Here is a 23,299-nt window from a genome sequence, read left to right as displayed (position 1 = left end):
CACCGCAATAACGCTCCGCGAAACTTCGCCGTCGGTATGCGCGGTTGCATTGACTGATATAGGTTCGGAAAATATTATTGACGTGCGAATTAATCGCACGAAAAAAACGTGCTCGGTGTGTAAGGACCTTTACAACTAAATAAACAAACAAATTAAATTAAAAGAACAAAAAAAATAGAGAATCACATAAATCAGTCCATCTTCACAAGTACATAATTTAAAACAGGTGCAATTACAGTAAGGTTAACCACAGTTGATATCTTTGACTGAAAACGTCCCAGGGGAAGAAGGGAATCATATTTCAACAAACTTTCAACAGTCTTTCCGAGTTCTGTGGAGACACACGGCACCTCCTGGGGGAGCGTGTGTGGTATGCTCCAAAATTCCAGTATAAACGTGACCCAATGCTGATCTCTCCTACTACTGATATACTAAGGGAGGGCCAACCAACCGTGTTATAGAGGATGCAATGGTAGGTACTGTGACTAGCCTAATAAATCTAAGAACTGCATCTAATGGCTTAAGCGTGGTCACAGATGCACCTCTGTAGATTGTGTCCCCAGAATCCAGAACAGAAAGGAAAAGTGCCTCTATTAGTCTCTTTCTGGTAGGCCATACAACACATTACTACTATGCTGATTTGACTCCTCCACTCCCACACCGTCAAAATCTTTCATCTCACAGGATGACCGCTCACCGAGATTCTCTCCAATAAACAAGCTACCTGTGAGTCACGAGACTTTTGTTTCCAAGTCCTGATTCACTTGTATTGAGTTAATCGAATGGTTGATTTTGAATCCCTCCAGTATAGGCCACTCTGAGGACACGCTGCCACTGACTTGAGGAGTCACTGATCATTTGCAAACAGACTAGATATATGCTGGAGACAAGATCAGAGAAAACAAAAACTAAAGAAATAAAAAGTGTTATGATGTCCTTCTGCCCACTCACATTAAAATGGCTGGAATACTTCCTTTATAGAAAGCTTCTCAAGCTCTCCAAACTTTCTATGCCAGCAGCAAAACATATTCATGCATCTTCAGCTGTTACGCAGTACACACACTGGGCTATTAGTCATTTATGAGGCCAGAGAGACAGATGAGAGAGAGTGAGAGAGAGAGAGAGAGAGAGAGAGAGTGAGTGAGTGAGAGAGAGAGAGAGCGAGAGAGTGAGTGAGTGAGTGAGTGAGTGAGAGAGAGAGAGGGAGAGAGAGAGAGAGAGAGAGAGAGAGTGAGAGAGAGTGAGTGAGAGAGAGAGCGAGAGAATGAGTGAGTGTGAGAGAGAGAGAGATGGAGAGAGAGTGAGAGAGAGAGAGTGAGAGAGAGAGAGAGAGAGAGGGAGAGTGAGTGAGTGAGAGAGAGAGAGAGAGGGAGAGAGAGTGAGCGAGAGAGAGAGAGAAAGAGCGAGTGAGATAGAGAGTAAACATTGGCCACAAGAAATGTTTTGCTAAAATTGCTGGAATTGACCTTACATGCCATTTAAGCCAGAATGGAGGAAAGACATAAAACAACTTACAGGAACACAGAAGCACATGTGATCCTCAAACAGCTATAAAGCACACTTCAGCACTGCAGAGGTGGGTGAAAATACTGTACAAGACAAAGTGCATACTAACTGATATGGATTCTTGCCAGTATTTCAATCAATATCTTCAAATCGGTCTTCAAAATTGTCGTTCCAAAAATGACCAGGATTCAACATTTTCCCGAGAATGTTCCTCTAGAACTTCATTTTGGGACACTAAAACACAGACTCATTCAATGACTTTAGGTTCAGCAGGTCATGACCGAAACATTCAATGACTTTAGGTTCAGCAGGTCATGACCGAAAGGAGAAGATCGTTGGCATCTCCTTTAGGAACAAGGTGAGAAGCTCGGTCACGCGTAAGAGTTTCAGAGTAGAGCCGCTGCTCCTTCACATAGAAAGGAGGCAGTTGAGGTGGTTCAGGCAGTAAGGATATGCCTCCTGGTCACCTCCCCAGGGATGTTTGCCAGGCACGTCCAGCTGGGAGGAGGCAGACCGAGGACCAGGTGGAGGGATTACATCTCCACACTGGCCTGGGAACGCCTTGGGTCAGAGCTGCTTAATGTGGTCCCCTGCTGGAACTGCTACCGCGACCTGACTCTGGATAAGCAGTTGAAGATGGATGAATGGATGGATAGGTTTAGCAGCAGCTCTTTAAAGCAGAGTGACCCCCCACACCTATTCAACAGTAGTGGGTTAAATGTGTGATGTATTAATGTCTTTAAATGAAGAATCAATATTAAAAAAAAAACACTACTGAACAATTAATTCAATAAAATGTGCAACTACAGGTTTTATAGACCATTTTTATAAAACTGCAGTCAGGGAGGAACTATATCCGATATCTGATTTTCCATAAAACCCCATTAACAGGCTAACCCTAGTGTTATATGACAGAGGCACTCTGACCACTGGGCCACCCTGACGAACGCCCCCCGGCCCCCCCGGCCCCCCAACACTGTAAACCTTAACTGTGACCAAGTTCACCTAATGCAGTATGGATCTGACACAAGCCTTGATCCATGTGACAGTGACACTATACAGATATGTTTAAAACGGGGAGACGGGAGAAGTAGAGGTTCAGACGGTGGTTGACAGCACTCAATGACACTGAACATCTTCCTCTTGCCATGTTAACATCACCCCGTGGCGCCGCTGGGGACAGAACAACTGTTTAATATCATCACTGGAACAGTGCCAGATCTCAACTACTGGATGTGATCATAAGAGTCTGAGATCTTACTGCAGGGAGAGACATTATATAATCTACAGTAAGTGCAACATGCATAGTCCCAAGTGTATCTAAAAATACGATTTGACAGATCATGGGAAATCACAATAAATTATCGTGTCCAGCACAGTCTTGGATTCTTGTTATATGCGTTTCCACTTCAGGCATTTAACTCAAACTCTGTCTTTCTCTACATTTGTTTTTCTCTGTGAAATATGTTTCGATAGCTCTTCATCACGCAGGGAGTCTCAAATTAATTTACAGAGAAGGAGCAAATCTAGATCTAGACTACAGACAAACAAACTACAGAAAGAAAGACAGTATAAAACACCTTTTCAAGGCGTCACCTGAGCACTGAATCTGATTATCAGTCACTAGACTGTACAGGCTGAGAGGAAATGTAATATCTTCTGTAGAGCACTCCAGCTGCTGCTTCCTATGAGATGAGTTCAGGAGAGAAATACTGACTTTGTAACGGCAGACCGTCACTACCCCCCATCAGACTTATGGATTGTACATGGAGGCAGTCATTAGATAAACAAAGTGAATCATCGGAAGCAATAGATATCTGAACAAGTTTAACATTTACATTGTGGACATTTAGCTGAAGCTGGTGAGGTCCTTTCAGATGGAGGAGAGAGCTTTTTTTATATAAACAGGCAGCATTTTGGAAGTAAACCCTTCATTTTCACAATGGTGATGGTGATGTGATGGTGATCTGGCCCAATATCCGATTGGCTTCATGCCAATCCGCTGCGACTGCTTCTGTTAAGCGACACATGGAATTAAAGCGCGGCGATCCTCCAACAGTCTCCATGAGCTGTCAGCATGTCAGTCAGCCTGACATCCCTCAGTCTGAGAAATACCCAGACAGCAGCAGTGAGTCAACATCTGACCCAGCTGTATCGATGTGGAGAACAGAGCAACCACTTAGCAGCATGGACCCATCGGTTACAGCAGAGGGAGGTTGTCAGAGAAGGAAAGGAGAGGGAGTGAGAAACTGTGTGCGCGCGCGCGCGTGTGTGTGCGTGTGTGTGCGTGTGCGTGTGTGCCTGCGTGCATGTGTGTGTGTGTGTGCGTGTGTGCGTGTGTGTGTGTGTGTGTGTGTTTGGGGGGGGGGGGGGTGTTAGGGGGGAGGCTGGGGGTGAGAACAAAGTGCTTGTCAGGAGCAGTTAGAAACTGGCTGCTCTGTCTGGCAGGGGAACATCCATCAACAAACCCTCCTAACTGAGTGGAAGGAACATGCCATCCCATAAGTTCTCACATGGGCTACATTGCTAGTTTGCTTAAGCTGTGTCGAGCACAGCAAAAGTAAAAAACACTGCTAGATGTGAGATCTAAAAACTAAAACTAAAATCCACCCCAGGACACTTAGGGCCCTATCTTCGCAACAGCGGTAAATTTTGCGTTAGCGCCCGTTTTGCTCTGGAATAGCAAACCTCCCTAGGCGTGTTTATGCCCATAATAACAGAATTCACAAGGTGAGATCACTCCCCTTAAAAGCCACAGCGTCACCGCCTTCTTTCTTGCTGAGAGCAAGCAGAGAAACGAGAGAGAGAGAGACAAGAGAGAGGGGGAGAGAGAGAGAGAGAGAGAGGGGGGGGAACGAGAGAGGGAAGAGAGAGAGGGCCGCCGCGCAATTACGCAGTGAGCGTGCGCTTACTGTAATTAGACGTTTCGTTCATATAGGCTATAACATAGGCCTATACTAAGTAGTATACATAGGCCTATACTACTTTCTTTAATAGGGTAGGAATGTGTGAGATTTTACTTCTAGCCTATTTCAATAGCCTATGTCAGAATTGTCCACTCTGGTTAAGACATTGACTGCGGTCACGCCATCCGCGCTGTGGAGAAGCTGGTCTTGCATGCGTGCAATTGCAGGGAAAGAGGTTACTGTACTGGCCGGACACTACAGGTGTTGTGCGAAAAAGTGATTTGCGTTTTGAATTGGATTAGGGGAACAAGGGTCTGGTGGGGCGGGAGTCTGTAGGCTCTTTCACACACAGATCGCGCAAAAATTGTTGTTTAGGAGTCCCGCAAAGCCCGCACCCTCGCCACAGAAATTGCTTTCACACAGAGCCAAGCAGCACGGCCACATTACCGTGCTGCTGTGTACTTTCAGGTGAAATCCCCTGCTCCCGGATTGAAAGGCGAGCGGAGGGATTTCCTGCTCCTCCTTGCCCAAATGAATATTTTCATAGGTTAGTGTAGCCTAGGCTACTGTATGATGAACGAATTCATTCAACAACAAGACTTCCCTCCTCCTAGTCCGCTGAGCAGGGAGGATAGGTGCACTCGCATGGTGGGCGGGCAGATCGATATGGTGTCCTACTAAAATTGGAACGATACACGACCGCCCGCATATCAAACAGCTGCAGTCTGCATAACGTTCGTCGGGGGAATAGTATAGGCTATGAATGCACATGACTACTTAACGTTAGTAGTTTTTGTAAGGGAATGCACAGAGCTGATTTCGAGAGGGAATAACCTCAGACCAAGGGTTAGGCCACAGACAGCTATAGCCCTCTGAAGCTTATTATTATATCCGTTAATTGTACCTACTAATGTCAACATCGTTTGAGCATAAAGCCTAACCGCACGGAGCATTCCTCCTGACGCCCCTGCAGTCATGATTGTATAGGCTACTTTTTTTACTTTCACTCATGCACTTTCTTGATACATGAGGTGATTTCCCCTGTAATTTTTTTATGAATGAGCTGACCATTCGCACCTTTTCCGGCTCGCTGCGACGACGCTTTCAAATGGAGGCAGGTTGCCAGGTAACCCGGCGCTGTTACTACCTACCGTCGCGGGACAAAAGGCGTAAAACAATTGTCCACCAAAGCGCGTTCACGACTTTCACATCGGAGGCGCAAATCCTATTTTCCGTGCATTTTTCGGCTTTCAAGGCCGGTGTGAAAGAGCCTTGTGTGTAGCCCGGGGTGCTGGATGGGGGTCTTCCCCGGAGAAGGTGGGAGCTGGACGGGTAGGCAGGCTGGGTGGTGGCCTGGGTGTTTTGGGCCGGCCATGGGGCTCACAGGGTGGGGAGAGGCAGCTTGGCACAACACCGTCACAACTTTCTCAAAAGCAATATACTGTTACCTCACACCACAAACCTGTATGGCTCATAGACTGTGCTCCATAGTTGATTGCTCTATTGCTGACAAAAAATGTGTTATTGTAAGTCGCTTTGGATAAAAGCGTCTGCCAAATGACGTAATGTAATGTATGTAATGTATGGTCGGGAATTATGTAGCCTAATAAAACCATGACAAACGAATTCTCATTTTTAGATCAAGGTGTGTTTTTTCTGCAATGTAGGCTATAGTTGAATATCAACGTTGCATTCCGAGGAGAGAATAGTGTGTGCAGGCGTCCATGCCGTGCGTAAATGTATCCAAGCAAGGATTTCCTGCACTGCCCAGAGAATACTGTCTGCGCTCAGGCGTACGCCTAGTGTAATGTTTTTTTTTGTGCTAAGACCAGCTATTTGGTTGTGTTAAAATTGAGAGCACCCAAGGCCATTTTTTCTAACACATTGCGCTGGAACGCCTATTTTGGCACAGTCAACGCCCAAACCTCTCTTTGCGCTCAGAACATACCGACGGTATCTTCGCCAGAGCGCAAAATGACACTTGCGGGAGGGAGATGATAGGCTAGAGGCGCACGGACACGCCTGGGCCACGCCTACACCTGTGTCTGTGCTTAGATATATATATACTGTATATGCCCTGTTATTTTGCAGTATGTTGTAAACGGAGTCTACAAGAATTTCACACGTGATACTTGTACTACGGAGTGACAATAAAAATCTTGAATCTTGAATCTTGAAGATCCCAGCTCAAAACTGGACGGTGGAGGCAGACGATAGCTTAAGACGCTGGGAAGATAGCAATAAGAGGCGCGCAAACGGCAGCGCAAACGATAGCGCCGTACGAAGATAGGGCCCTTAAACTCAAGGGCAAATTCGGCCCAGGACCACGTGTGGCAACCGCAGGGGAAGGCATTCCTGGGTTGTGGCTAGATGGGGTACAGCCATGGACGGTTATTCCATGTAATTTGTGGTACAATATTCAAGTAGCCTATAATACGGGGTGTGTGTGTGTGTGTGTGTGTGTGTGTGTGTATGTGTGTGTGTAGTGTATGTGTGTGTGTGTGTGTGTGTGTGTGTGTGTGTGTGTGTGTGTGTGTGTGTGTGTAGTGTGTGTGTGTGTGTGTGTGTGTGTGTGTGTGTGTGTGTGTGTGTGTGTGTGTGTGTGTGTGTGTGTGTGTGTGTGTGTGTGTGTGTGTGTGTGATGTACAGTGTTGGGCAAGATAATTTCAAAATGTAGTATACTACATACTAGTTACTTTCATTTGAAAGTAATATGTTACTTTATGTTGTAGAATGGAATTTGTATCAATAATCATCATTCTTCTCCCGCATAAACATGACAGTGTCTCAAGCCAATATGAAATGTGAATAAAGCCAGGAGTCCAGGAAAGTTTGAAAATGTATTGGAGCCAAACATATCTTTGTAAATAATCAGTTACAAAGAGACTGCCTTATAAGAGAAATACAGAAATATGGAAATTCATAGTTGCAGGCTTCATGAGGACAGTAAAGATGTCACATTTGCTCATACTGTAGCTCTTACAGAGAGGAGAGAAGAGAGGGGAGGGGGGGTCTGAAGCACACAGCCAATTGATATATACAATCATTTCATATTCAATAAGCTATAATTGGATACACATAATTATTGGTATGAGTTATTAGTTATAAATGGATGTCAAATGGACAGTCAACCTTGCTCAGCTCCCTACAGGCAGCTTATCTGGAGCAGATCACTGTGTTCTGCAACACACACACACACACACACACACACACACACACACACGGCACCACCCCTCCCCTCTCTCCTCTCTGCCTATCCACCTTATTTTTGAATGCCCCACTGTAAAAAAGAATCGTGGGTACAAGGTCCGGTTTAACGTGACTCATTGTTGCCGCTTGCCATTTCCTTTGTTATACTCTGGCTGCAGACCCGAATTATAAACCGGAAGCTGGAGTCCGTTATAAAAGTTATAAATATAGTCACGTTATAAACAACTAACCAACGCTGGAGGTCCGTATGGAAACTCGAAATGTGTGTTACTCGAAATGGTTAAAAGTTAAATAAATTTGGTGGCGTTTTACTGCCATGTAACATAGCTAGCTAGCCGCTAACATTAGCCACAGTTAGTAGCCGACTACCCACAATGCATTACGTTATCCCAGCACCCGAACAACACGGCTGTAGAGCAGAATGGCTCTGCTGTAAAAGGGTAAAATCCTCATAGAAGTTTTTTTTGTCAGGGGCTGGGGGGTTATCTAAATTGGTTACACTGGAAATAGAACCCATACTTAACGTAAGGCAAAATGGCCGCCAAAAATAAGGTGGATAAGACCTAATGACAAATGTTATATCTTTACTGTCCTCATGAAGCCTGCAACTATGAATTTCCATATTTCTGTTATGAGGCAGTCTCTTTGTAACTCTGATATTTACAAAGATGTATGTTTGGCTGAATAAATTTATGTGAGACAACTTTCCTGGACTCCTGGCTTTATTCACTGCTCTCTATTGGGTTGAGATACTATCTGGTTAATGCGGGAGAAGAATGATGATTATTGATAGAAATTCCATTCTACAACATTTTACAATATTACTCTCTGTGTAGAGTAACTCGTTACTTATTACACTACTTTTGCATTACTTTCAACAAAATAAGAGCAGCAGCACAATGACATCACCGCCCTGGAACATCCCGAAAAATAATTTCAACCGTCTTGAAGTCAGTGTAAACCGTCAAAATTCTAAATGTTATCCTTTTCCTTTGTTATTGTCATCTATAGTGGTTATTTGCATAAAAACACACAATTTGATTAGGAAATGATTATATCTTTATTTAAATATGTGCTTTGATTAAAAATGTTTTTAACTCAATTTGTAACTCGTGTTACTTGACAAAGTAACTGGTATAACATCACTGAAATCCTATTGGTAATAAGTTATATTACTGAGTTACTGCTAAAAGTAATATATTACATGTAATATGTTACTTTTGTAATGAGTTACCCCCAACACTGGTCATGTATGGGATCAGCGCCCAAAAAAAGGCAAATTAAAGGTCCAATCCGTAGGTTTGGGGGATAAATAAATGTTCACAAAGTGTTTTTTATTACCAATGAGTGAATGCTCCATTACGTAACTTAAAAAATGAGCGTTCACCCATGCCAAAGCTATCGCTGGAGAATTCTGCTCCTTACGGGTAGAGATTTCCCAGAAAATGTGGCGGATGTGACGTTCTGCTCGTTCATGAGCCTGCTTCATGTAGTGGCTCCAGCCGGAAATACACCAACAAAACTCTACAGGGGATAAGTGTTGGATACTCCTTCTGGAGTATTTAATATCAACTAGATTAAGAAATAGAATCTGAGATAATTGATTATATTAGTTATTTGGTTCCTTATTATTTAATTGTGATCATTGTTCGATAGGAATTAATTGTTGGTGAGCATAGAATCACAAATAGGATAGATTGTAGTCCACACTCCAGATCAGTGGGTGGCGGTAATGCAGCCGAAAGTTGTTTGCCAACTGCCATAAGAACCAAAAGAAGAAGAAGATACAACACAAACAAAGGCTAGAAGAAGACAACAGCCGTTATGTTTATGGTCACGGAACATTGTTTGACTGACTAACTGTTTGATTGACTGCAGTAACAGATCACTTCCGTTTGATTGCGTCCAGTTAAGACCAGCACATTAGCGTCAGCGTGTTGTGTTAGCTGCTGTGAGGGTGTCTGTTTAAAGTTAGCTTGATGCTAAACGCGGCTAACTAATATAGAGTACAGTACACAGTACGTGCAGTACACTTTAGGGCACAAGGACCACACGGACGGTAGCCAGTTGTCTGTTTGATGTTGTTCACTGTCAACATGAAAGCCAGATTATTGCCAATTCTGGCAGCAGCGGAGGTTGAGGATCCGTCTGGGAGGAGAAAAGGTAGGAGGAGTAAAAAGACGAGCAGCGTGCTTTTCCTCCAAATGTTCAACTTTTTCAGCTTAAAAACGCCCAGAGCGCCCCGCCAAAAAAACGAGACGCCACCAGCATTTAAACGGCAGGTGTGTTCCTTGCAAGAGGAGCACGTTTAGCGCGTCCTTACATAGAGAATGAATTGCAGAAAGGTGCTGGCAGCTCCAAAAACGCTTTTGGTGTGAATGTCCCCTTAGACTGTACCGTAATATAGGGGGATTACAGTAGGTTCTTTCCTGGCTCATGTTATAGTGATTATCCATTTCCCTGCAGGCAACACAAGCCAAAACACTGCCAAATATGCCACAGTAACGTCCGCTAATTCATCCAGAATCCTTCCCGGCCATGTCAAGGCTGAGCTGGCCGATAAATTGTGACTTATCAGCTAACGTTATGGCCACCACAATCAGCCTGCCTTGGCTCAGTGCAGAGAGCCACAGCGAGAACTGTGATTCAATGTTTTTCTGAAGTGTTGCCACAAACGAATTCCACACAGCCAGAGCATCCAGAGTCCTTTGTATCAACATTAAACTCTGATGTTCACGTTTGTTTGTAATGTCTGGCTCATTTCTGGCAGATTAATAGTGATTTTCTTTCAGTCCTTGGTGGTTTGAAGTGGGTCCTGCGTTGCAGTGTGTGTGTGTGTGTGTGTGTGTGTGTGTGTGTGTGTGTGTGTGTAGGTGCGCTCGTTGTAGTTCACGCAGCATCCCATGCAGGCGGGGGGGAACATTTAAGCAGCACCACTCTGTCAGGAAATGAGAGGGGATCTCACCAAGCAGCCCCGAAATAACCATCCTTTCCGTGATGTGTTGACCAGCGTGCTGGCGCACGTGGTAAAAGCAGCTACTGGCGATGTACTGTACCTTCTATTTCTGGCTCCATGTAGTTGTTGTATTTTCGGTAGTTCTGCAGATAACTGGCCAAACACAGACGGCATGATGTCAAAACACAAACGGCATGATGTCAAACTGAGCTATTTCCAGCAGCTCCAATGGAGTTTTGATAGCAGAAAAAGTTTCAGAGATCTAAAACATCAACTGTAAGCATTTGCTGTGAGTCTCACTGAATCAAAGAGCAAGGGCCAAGGGGCCTATTTCTACACTCACCATTTTGCACAGACATTCAACAATCACACAGACAGAAATCCATTGTAGAAGAGGAGAGAGATCAATTTCTCCACCTACTGTACCCCCAGCTGGTGGTCACTAGGGTGTGAAGTACAACACTCTCTTCAATGGCACGCTTCTCCCTCCAATCTCAGTTTTTTGGCAGGAAAAATCTAACTACGCTATTGCTATCGCTCTCTCCACCTACACATTACACTGAATGTAGAAAATACCAGGGGCACTGATGAGGTGAATTCAGGTATAAGCCATTATCCCTTATTAGCCTATTTCACATTACACCCAAAGCAGCCATTTTGCATCTAAAATGCAGGAAGTAATACGATAAAAAAAAAACGAATTGTATGTTTCCCTGCAGCAGAGGACAGCAAACTGGATTTTCTTTGTTTTACTTCCTGCCTTTTCGACACAAAATGGGTGATTTTGGTGGGATGTGAAATAGGCGTATTGATTTCTCTTTTTAAATTGGATTCTACACCAATCACAAAGGAGGAGATTGTAGATAAAGAGCAGCAGACGAGTTAGGGATTTGACTTGTACAAAAGAAGCTGCAACTCAATATCAGGAAGATGTCCCTGATGCTTTCTGGAATAGAAAGAATAGATTGTGGCTGCTAATAACACCATGAATTATGTATCATTTGTAACCGCTATTTGCTCTGTCTCAAGGACCCATTCACAAAAGATATTGCACTAATGATATGCCAGTGCAAACATGCCCAGGGTTTTTGCAGCTGTGTGCAATTTGCCCCTGTTTTGCATCTGATTGCAATTATCAATGTGGCAAAGTATAAATGTTGCCTTTGCGCTCTCTCCCTTTCCTCCTTTCTTCCACTGACCAACTGAGCACCATCAAAACTCCATGTAGTACTGTCATTTTAGATATTATTGCATAGCCTACCTTTAGAACAACAGTATGTTGAGACAGAGCTCCTGGATATGAAACGTGAAATATTCTGTCTGTGGATAAACTGAAAGATTTATTGCGGAATACAGTACTGTGCTTCTGTAGTTTCATGGGAGATCTGTGCATAAAACACATTCCCAAACATTTAGCAAATGTTATCCATACTGGTTATTTCGTATGATTTAACACTATATAACAAAACAGTTCTGTGGGCTGTTTTGTTGCTCAAGCATGTTTGGCAATGTGCCTGTACTATTTAATATAAGAGGGGTGTCAGATTTTGGTAGATGTAAAAACTGATCCAACAAAATTTGACTCCCCCCTAATCCCTCCCCTGTCGCTTCTAATATTTTATACATAAGTAGAGGTCCATAAATGTCAGCAGAGTGAATGTGGTCAGGTGTGTGTCACATCTTGCATTTTTAATACAAGAGGGGAGTCTGCTTTATTATGCAATTATGTAAAAACTAACCCAATAAAATGTGACCCCCCCCCCCCTCTCTCTCTCCACCACCACAAACAAATCCAGGTAGGCCTATGTCCCGTTTGAATTGTGCCACGGGGTGCCAACATTGATTTTGTCAATTTAAAACATAACTTTGCATGTCAAGAAAGTCCCAGTTTGTTGCCAAACTGTTGCACTATAAGTTATACATCAGAAAGACTACATACACTGTCGCCTAAGTGACGTCACTTTCTCTACCGGCAAAGCTGAAGACCGGCGACATGCCACAAGCTTCCACGAGCTATGTAGTTTTTAAATGAAACTAATTCCTACGTTTCAGTTTGACGACCAACTGCGACTTTCTTGACATGCAAAGTTATGTTTTAAATTGACAAAATTAACGTTGGCACCCCGTGGCACAAGTCAAACGGGATAAAAAAAGTAGCGTTATTCTCCGTGCACTGCCATTCATATTTTTTTCAGCGCTGGTACAGGGAGAAAGCAGGAAGTGACGTTTCACTTTGGCTCTCTATACAGTAAGAGGTGAGTCAGATTTTGGTAGATGTAAAAAGCGACCCAGCAAAATGTTACTCCGCCACCTAATCTCTCCCCTGGTGCCTCTAATTACAAAAGATTTTATACATAGTAGTAGAGGTCCAGATGAAGTCAGCAGAGTGATTCTGATGTGTGTCACATCTTGCATTTTTAATATTGAAGTTTACACTTCTGTTTCCCCGTATATATCGTATTTTAGAAATTCATACACACATGCTGATTTCGTTGCAATCTTTTATAACTTTCTTTTTTTTTACCCCAAAGGGGGTTTAACCCCGCAAGAAATAAATAAATAAAAAGGTTTTGAGGTAGGTTACTGATGCGATGCGGGCTGCCTGTCCGTCTTTGCTTGACTGCAGAAGCCTGAAATCCAGACAAAAGCTGAGTGATCCATCTCTCCACGGTCTGCTTCTTTCTTTGTTCGTTTGGTTTCAATTACAGATGCAGCCATCTTGAATTGCCGGCTCATCCTTGACAGGTCCCTGACAGGGCCCATCCAGATCCTTGGCAGAGTAAACAAACTCATCCACCAACTAAAACAAATGATTTGTGTCAGGGTAAAAACTTTTTTTTTTTAATGGGGTTAAAAACTGCAGGTCGAATCCACTGTGTTACTCCAACAACTGCCTGAGGTCGTATCCACTGTTACTCAAACGACTGCCTGAGGTCGTATCCACTGTGTTACTCCAACAACTGCCTGAGGTCGTATCCACTGTTACTCAAACGACTGCCTGAGGTCGTATCCACTGTGTTACTCCAACAACTGCCTGAGGTCGTATCCACTATGTTACTCCAACAACTGCCTGAGGTCGTATCCACTGTTACTCAAACAACTGCCTGAGGTCGTATCCACTATGTTACTCCAACAACTGCCTGAGGTCGTATCCACTGTGTTACTCAAACAACTGCCTGAGGTCGTATCCACTATGTTACTCCAACAACTGCCTGAGGTCGTATCCACTGTTACTCAAACGACTGCCTGAGGTCGTATCCACTGTGTTACTCCAACAACTGCCTGAGGTCGTATCCACTGTGTTACTCAAACAACTGCCTGAGGTCGTATCCACTATGTTACTCAAACGACTGCCTGAGGTCGTATCCACTATGTTACTCAAACGACTGCCTGAGGTCGTATCCACTGTGTTACTCAAACGACTGCCTGAGGTCGTATCCACTATGTTACTCAAACGACTGCCTGAGGTCGTATCCACTATGTTACTCAAACGACTGCCTGAGGTCGTATCCACTATGTTACTCAAACGACTGCCTGAGGTCGTATCCACTGTGTTACTCAAACGACTGCCTGAGGTCGTATCCACTATGTTACTCAAACGACTGCCTGAGGTCGTATCCACTGTGTTACTCAAACGACTGCCTGAGGTCGTATCCACTATGTTACTCAAACGACTGCCTGAGGTCGTATCCACTATGTTACTCAAACGACTGCCTGAGGTCGTATCCACTATGTTACTCAAACAACTGCCTGAGGTCGTATCCACTGTGTTACTCAAACAACTGCCTGAGGTCGTATCCACTGTGTTACTCTAACGACTGCCTGAGGTCGTATCCACTGTGTTACTCAAACGACTGCCTGAGGTCGTATCCACTGTGTTACTCAAACGACTGCCTGAGGTCGTATCCACTGTGTTACTCTAACAACTGCCTGAGGTCGTATCCACTGTGTTACTCAAACGACTGCCTGAGGTCGTATCCACTGTGTTACTCTAACAACTGCCTGAGGTCGTATCCACTGTGTTACTCTAACGACTGCCTGAGGTCGTATCCACTGTGTTACTCTAACAACTGCCTGAGGTCGTATCCACTGTGTTACTCAAACGACTGCCTGAGGTCGTATCCACTGTGTTACTCAAACGACTGCCTGAGGTCGTATCCACTGTGTTACTCTAACAACTGCCTGAGGTCGTATCCACTGTGTTACTCAAACGACTGCCTGAGGTCGTATCCACTGTGTTACTCTAACAACTGCCTGAGGTCGTATCCACTGTGTTACTCTAACAACTGCCTGAGGTCGTATCCACTATGTTACTCAAACGACTGCCTGAGGTCGTATCCACTGTGTTACTCAAACAACTGCCTGAGGTCGTATCCACTGTGTTACTCTAACAACTGCCTGAGGTCGTATCCACTGTGTTACTCAAACGACTGCCTGAGGTCGTATCCACTGTGTTACTCCAACGATTGCCTGAGGTCGTATCCACTGTGTTACTCTAACAACTGCCTGAGGTCGTATCCACTGTGTTACTCAAACGACTGCCTGAGGTCGTATCCACTGTGTTACTCTAACAACTGCCTGAGGTCGTATCCACTGTGTTACTCCAACGATTGCCTGAGGTCGTATCCACTGTGTTACTCTAACAACTGCCTGAGGTCGTATCCACTGTGTTACTCCAACGATTGCCTGAGGTCGTATCCACTATGTTACTCAAACGACTGCCTGAGGTCGTATCCACTATGTTACTCCAACGATTGCCTGAGGTCGTATCCACTGTGTTACTCTAACAACTGCCTGAGGTCGTATCCACTATGTTACTCCAACGATTGCCTGAGGTCGTATCCACTGTGTTACTCTAACAACTGCCTGAGGTCGTATCCACTGTGTTACTCTAACAACTGCCTGAGGTCGTATCCACTATGTTACTCAAACGACTGCCTGAGGTCGTATCCACTGTGTTACTCAAACAACTGCCTGAGGTCGTATCCACTGTGTTACTCTAACGACTGCCTGAGGTCGTATCCACTGTGTTACTCAAACGACTGCCTGAGGTCGTATCCACTGTGTTACTCAAACGACTGCCTGAGGTCGTATCCACTGTGTTACTCTAACAACTGCCTGAGGTCGTATCCACTGTGTTACTCAAACGACTGCCTGAGGTCGTATCCACTGTGTTACTCTAACAACTGCCTGAGGTCGTATCCACTGTGTTACTCTAACAACTGCCTGAGGTCGTATCCACTGTGTTACTCAAACAACTGCCTGAGGTCGTATCCACTGTGTTACTCTAACAACTGCCTGAGGTCGTATCCACTGTGTTACTCAAACGACTGCCTGAGGTCGTATCCACTGTGTTACTCAAACGACTGCCTGAGGTCGTATCCACTGTGTTACTCAAACGACTGCCTGAGGTCGTATCCACTGTGTTACTCTAACAACTGCCTGAGGTCGTATCCACTGTGTTACTCTAACAACTGCCTGAGGTCGTATCCACTATGTTACTCAAACGACTGCCTGAGGTCGTATCCACTGTGTTACTCAAACAACTGCCTGAGGTCGTATCCACTGTGTTACTCTAACAACTGCCTGAGGTCGTATCCACTGTGTTACTCAAACGACTGCCTGAGGTCGTATCCACTGTGTTACTCCAACGATTGCCTGAGGTCGTATCCACTGTGTTACTCTAACAACTGCCTGAGGTCGTATCCACTGTGTTACTCAAACGACTGCCTGAGGTCGTATCCACTGTGTTACTCTAACAACTGCCTGAGGTCGTATCCACTGTGTTACTCAAACGACTGCCTGAGGTCGTATCCACTGTGTTACTCTAACAACTGCCTGAGGTCGTATCCACTGTGTTACTCCAACGATTGCCTGAGGTCGTATCCACTGTGTTACTCTAACAACTGCCTGAGGTCGTATCCACTGTGTTACTCCAACGATTGCCTGAGGTCGTATCCACTATGTTACTCAAACGACTGCCTGAGGTCGTATCCACTATGTTACTCCAACGATTGCCTGAGGTCGTATCCACTGTGTTACTCTAACAACTGCCTGAGGTCGTATCCACTGTGTTACTCAAACGACTGCCTGAGGTCGTATCCACTGTGTTACTCTAACAACTGCCTGAGGTCGTATCCACTGTGTTACTCCAATGATTGCCTGAGGTCGTATCCACTGTGTTACTCTAACAACTGCCTGAGGTCGTATCCACTATGTTACTCCAACGATTGCCTGAGGTCGTATCCACTGTGTTACTCTAACAACTGCCTGAGGTCGTATCCACTGTGTTACTCCAATGATTGCCTGAGGTCGTATCCACTGTGTTACTCAAACGACTGCCTGAGGTCGTATCCACTATGTTACTCCAACGATTGCCTGAGGTCGTATCCACTGTGTTACTCTAACAACTGCCTGAGGTCGTATCCACTATGTTACTCCAACGATTGCCTGAGGTCGTATCCACTGTGTTACTCTAACAACTGCCTGAGGTCGTATCCACTGTGTTACTCTAACAACTGCCTGAGGTCGTATCCACTATGTTACTCCAACGATTGCCTGAGGTCGTATCCACTGTGTTACTCTAACAACTGCCTGAGGTCGTATCCACTGTGTTACTCTAACGATTGCCTGAGGTCGTATCCACTGTGTTACTCCAACAACTGCCTGAGGTCGTATCCACTGTGTTACTCCAATGATTGCCTGAGGTCGTATCCACTGTGTTACTCTAACAACTGCCTGAGGTCGTATCCACTATGTTACTCCAACGATTGCCTGAGGTCGTATCCACTGTGTTACTCTAACAACTGCCTGAGGTCGTATCCACTGTGTTACTCCAATGATTGCCTGAGGTCGTATCCACTGTGTTACTCAAACGACTGCCTGAGGTCGTATCCACTATGTTACTCCAACGATTGCCTGAGGTCGTATCCACTGTGTTACTCTAACAACTGCCTGAGGTCGTATCCACTATGTTACTCCAACGATTGCCTGAGGTCGTATCCACTGTGTTACTCTAACAACTGCCTGAGGTCGTATCCACTGTGTTACTCTAACAACTGCCTGAGGTCGTATCCACTATGTTACTCCAACGATTGCCTGAGGTCGTATCCACTGTGTTACTCTAACGATTGCCTGAGGTCGTATCCACTGTGTTACTCTAACGATTGCCTGAGGTCGTATCCACTGTGTTACTCTAACGATTGCCTGAGGTCGTATCCACTGTGTTACTCCAACAACTGCCTGAGGTCGTATCCACTGTGTTACTCCAACAACTGCCTGAGGTCGTATCCACTGTGTTACTCAAACGACTGCCTGAGGTCGTATCCACTGCACGCAGTTGGAATGTTTGCCATTAACTGCATGTAATATGAAAGTGGAAATGTGTGTTATTTGTATGCACAGTGAACAGGCTGAGGCGTGACAGCCCTTATAAATGCGCTTCAATTACCACCAAATCTCTGAAGACGTTAATCATTTCACTGTAACTGCATGTGGCAATTAGCATCGGGCTTTGTGAATTGGACTGTTTTTGCAATGAGGCTCATTTGCATAGGAAGGGGTCAATTTTGTGCCAAATGTACTGTATGCATATTACATCTTTTGAATACATGCAAATAGCACAGGAGCAGTGAGACTATTTGCGTAATTTGCTCTATTTACTGTAGCGGTTAATAACGTGGTTTCTTTTTGTCTTATTTGCACAGGTCTTAGTGTCAGCAAAAGCCATGCAATCCTTTAGTCACTCAGGAGGAAGGGGCTTCTGCTCAATACACTGAGGGGCCAATTCACTCAAGTTCACTGATTGGGCCACTCAGTGTATTGAGCAGAACCCCCTTCCTTCTTGGGGAAGCCATTCTAGGAAAAAGGAATCACTAACTGAAGTACTGTAGATGAGACAGTTTGAGGACCAGTTCACCAAAAAAGATATATTACATTACAAAATTACTCTTGGAATTCACTGAAAATAACAGAATGATGATAACTGTAAAAATATCCAAGAGTGGATCTTTCTTTTAACTCAATAACTGATCAAAAGAACATGATTCCACGACTGCACACATTCCAGGGATTCAATCTATTGCCTCTAGAATGAGATAAAAACCTGCAAACTGTCAATCGTAGTGAAACAAACTAACGTACAGTATACACAGTATTAAACATAAAACCCTGTCCTTGAGGAATGATTCATGAACACGTCAGAAGCCGAGATTAGCCAAAGCTGGGATATGACCGAGCCCATCGTCCAGAAGCTCTTCTCTGTTGCTCAGGGTGTCTAATTCATTCACAGCATGCTTCAAACGCCTCATTTCAGGAGGCAGGAGGGGATGTTTTAATATCTGGCTGTTTACCAAATAGCCTCCTCAAACAGCTCCAGTCAGATGTTTTAATATCTGGCTGTTTACCAAATAGCCTCCTCAAACAGCTCCAGTCAGATGTTTTAATATCTGGCTGTTTACCAAATAGCCTCCTCAAACAGCTCCAGTCAGATGTTTTAATATCTGGCTGTTTACCAAATAGCCTCCTCAAACAGCTCCAGTCATGGGCAGTTGGCTGAGGCCTCCACAGGGACTGGGCTTGGAGCGGAACAGTGGTTCTGCTGGAGCACTGGCGGGTTGGCGTGGGGACGGGCTGGATTAGGGCGAGCTACGGCCGGGTCGGCATGGGGAGGGTATGGATTAGGGCGAGGTACGAGGCGGAGACGCCACCTGCCCGTCCCCCACACACCGCCCACCTCCCCGCCTGCTTTGGGACTGCTGGCACTTTAAACAGCCAGAGTTCATAACAAACACCACGGGAGAGGAACAGGTCACACCACAGTGACCCCTCAGAGGAGACGTCCGGGGATTATGTACCAAAGACAAAAACAATGAAATTCAAAGTGTCTGTGACCCCCCCCAACACAACACAACACAACACAACACAACACACGCACGCACGCACGCACGCACGCACGCACGCACACACACACACACACACACACACACACACACACACACACACACACACACACACACACACACACACACACACACACACACACACACACACACACACACTTCCCCCCCTTCCCCGGGAAACATTACCTGCAATTGTCTTTGACAGCAAAACATAAACAAGGGCACAGCGATTACTGTCTGGGTAACTGGGTTATAGCACAGATGTATTGGCAGTTCTATTGACTGATGAAGCTCTGGCAGCGCATAAAAGCAGATCAAGCTGCTTTATGAGCCTACATCTAAACAGATGGCCTATTGATTAAAACATTCATGTAAATCTGCCACAAGAAAACCTGAAGGTCACTATGAGGCCACATTCCAAAGCTCTAAAATGAGTGAGTGTGTGTTGTGGTGCGCGACTGCGCGTGCGTGTGGTGTGGTGTCTGTGTGACTCTAAGTGAAGGAGAGAGACAAAGACTGCATATATGAAGAAAGCAATTTTGTGCACGTTTACTGAAATTTCCTGACCTTCGGCAAATGTGACCCCGTTAGAGCAAGAGTGTCCATGTGGAAGTAAACTGTGACATTATGTACACTGGGCGAGACTGCATGAGAATGTCAACCACACACAAGGACAGAGACGCGCACACACACACACACCATATGCACACACACACACACCATATGCACACACACACACACGCACGCACACACACGCACGCACGCACGCACGCGCACACACACACACACACACACACACACACACACACCATATTATGCACACACACACACACGCGCACACACACACGCACGCACGCACACACGCACGCAAGCACGCACGCAAGCACACACACACACACACACACACACACACCATATTATGCACGCACACACACGCGCGCACACACACCATATACACGTTAGCCTGTGCATTGTCATGGGCTTTCTGCGAGGGCACAACGGTGAATGTGAGATTGATTGCAAAACCTAATGGGAGTGTTGGTGCATAATAATAGCAAAGCAACAGAGTGTGTGTGTGTGTTTGCGTGTGTGTGTTTGCGTGTGTGTGTGTTTGTGTGTGTGTGTTTGTGTGTGTGTGATGTGTGTGTGTTTGCGTGTGTGTGTGCACGTGCGTGCACATGCGTGTCGTGTACGGCGTCATAGCCGCTCCTCCCCGTCCTGGTGCCACGTACCTGGTGTCAACAGGATGACGGAGGTGACAATCAGCGAGCAGATGACCAGAATGACAAGAAGGGCGATCGCTATTCCCTTCCAGTTCCTCTGCGGCGGGTTACTCCCCACCAGCTCCTACAGAGAGAGAGAGAGAGAGGGATGGAGGGAGAGAGAGACACGGTCAGGCAGTAAAAAGACCATCATGAGGGAACTGAATAAGAGCAGACATTATAAAGGAATGGCAGTGGCAGTAGTGAAAGTGAAAGTGGCAGAAAGAAAAGATGTGTGTCAGTCAAGGACAAACGTGAGTCAGAGAGGAGCAGCCTCGCGGCTCTCAAGGAGGCGCGGTGCCGGCAACAGTGGGAGGAAGGGGGAGGATTGTTAATGAGCCGAGCATGAGCGGCCATCACCCGCAAACGAATGTGACAGATAAAAATGGAGCCCGCGACGCGTCTGTGAGTTGCACGCTTGACAACAACGCCGCAAGGCCCCGAGGTTAGAAAAACCACTGTGAGTTATGAGCAACCTTTTGCGACCAACAAACCAGGAAACAAAATAAATTATTGCCGTTTAACGGCACTAAATGCGGCATATTCAGCCCTACTAGATGTCAGCAAACCACTACTGTATATCTAGCGAGACAGGCGAGTAATATTGTTCTGAAGGAAGCCACGCCCCCTCTCTGTGTTGTGAAATGATGCTTGCTCCTTCGTGCATGTGGCGTTGTGTGACGCCCACACACACTTATAAATGGACAGAGAGCGACTTTGCGAGCAGTTGCGGATGTGATTAGAAAAAGGCAGCGGCCGTTGCTGTGAAACAAGTTTAGGTTGTCTGACTGTATCAGTTGTGCGGGCGTGCATTTCTGGGTTTTCATTTCAATGCGGTCGGTCGGCTGTATGGCTCACTCTGCATGTGTCTCCATGGCACCGCCTGTCCAGTGTGCACACAGCCTGTCTAGTGTACACAGCCTGTCCAGTTCACACAGCCTGTCTAGTGTACACAGCCTGTCTAGTTCACACAGCCTGTCTAGTGTACACAGCCTGTCCAGTTCACACAGCCTGTCTAGTGTACACAGCCTGTCCAGTTCACACAGCCTGTCTAGTGTACACAGCCTGTCCAGTTCACACAGCCTGTCTAGTGTACACAGCCTGTCTAGTTCACACAGCCTGTCTAGTTCACACAGCCTGTCTAGTGTACACAGCCTGTCCAGTTCACACAGCCTGTCTAGTGTACACAGCCTGTCTAGTTCACACAGCCTGTCTAGTGTACACAGCCTGTCTAGTTCACACAGCCTGTCCAGTTCACACAGCCTGTCTAGTGTACACAGCCTGTCCAGTTCACACAGCCTGTCTAGTGTACACAGCCTGTCTAGTTCACACAGCCTGTCTAGTGGGGCGGCTGTAGCTCAGGCGGTAGAGCGGATAGTCCACTAATTGCTTTGGATAAAAGAGGTCAGTGGTTCAATTCCCACCTCCTCCAGTCTGCATGTTGAAGTCTCCTTGGGCAAGACACTGAACCCCAAATTGCTCCTGATGGTGTGCCAGCACCCTGCGTGGTAGCTTGCCACCATCGGTGTGTGAATGGGTGAATGTACCTACTGATTGTAAAGCGCTTTGGATAAAAGCGCTATATAAATGCAGGCCATTTACCATTTAGGCCATTTTTAGTGCACACAGCCTGTCTAGTGCACACAGCCTGTCCAGTTCACACAGCCTGTCTAGTGCACACAGCCTGTCTAGTGCACACAGCCTGTCCAGTTCACACAGCCTGTCTAGTGCACACAGCCTGTCCAGTTCACACAGCCTGTCTAGTGCACACAGCCTGTCTAGTGCACACAGCCTGTCTAGTGCACACAGCCTGTCCAGTGCACACAGCCTGTCCAGTTCACCCATCCTGTCTAGTGCACACAGCCTGTCCAGTTCACACAGCCTGTCTAGTGCACACAGCCTGTCCAGTTCACACATCCTGTCTAGTGCACACAGCCTGTCTAGTGTGCACACAGCCTGTCTAGTGCACAAAACCTGTCCAGTGTGCACACAGCCTGTCTAGTGCACACAGCCTGTCCAGTGCACACAGCCTGTCCAGTTCACACATCCTGTCTAGTGCACACAGGCTGTCTAGTGTGCACACAACCTGTCCAGTGTGCACACAGCCTGTCCAGTGTGCACACAGCCTGTCTAGTGCACACAGCCTGTCCAGTGTGCACACAGCCTGTCTAGTGCACACAGCCTGTCCAGTGCACACAGTCTGTCCAGTGTGCACACAGCCTGTCCAGTGTGCACACAGCCTGTCCAGTGTGCAGACAGCCTGTCTAGTGCACACAGCCTGTCCAGTGCACACAGCCTGTCCAGTGTGCACACAGCCTCTCTAGTGCACACAGCCTGTCCAGTGTGCACACAGCATGCCTAGTGCACACAGCCTGCCTAGTGCACACAGCCTGTCCAGTGTGCACACAGCCTGCCTAGTGCACACAGCCTGTCCAGTGCACACAGCCTGTCCAGTGTGACTGTGCACACAGCCTGCCTAGTGCACACAGCCTGTCCAGTGCACACAGCCTGTCCAGTGTGCACACAGCCTGCCTAGTGCACACAGCCTGTCCAGTGCAC

The 23,299-nt window shown here is 46.0% G+C and overlaps 1 protein-coding gene across 1 annotated transcript in view; it reads right to left on the bottom strand.

Moving 5' to 3' along the window:
- The window catches only part of LOC310795380 (A-type potassium channel modulatory protein DPP6-like), a gene marked incomplete at both ends in the record, with an annotated part of 310,720 nt that overhangs the window by 80,922 nt on the left and 206,499 nt on the right, over nucleotides 1-23,299 (bottom strand). The window contains one exon of the mRNA XM_083657412.1: nucleotides 20,711-20,825. Within this exon, the coding sequence (XP_083513538.1) occupies nucleotides 20,711-20,825 (115 nt within the window). The remainder of the gene's footprint in view (nucleotides 1-20,710; nucleotides 20,826-23,299) is intronic.

The sequence above is a fragment of the Poromitra crassiceps genome, assembly GCF_964638095.1.
Source record: "Poromitra crassiceps genome assembly, chromosome: 2".
Taxonomy (NCBI): Eukaryota; Metazoa; Chordata; class Actinopteri; order Beryciformes; family Melamphaidae; genus Poromitra; species Poromitra crassiceps.
This window is presented reverse-complemented; position numbering and strand designations above follow the sequence as displayed.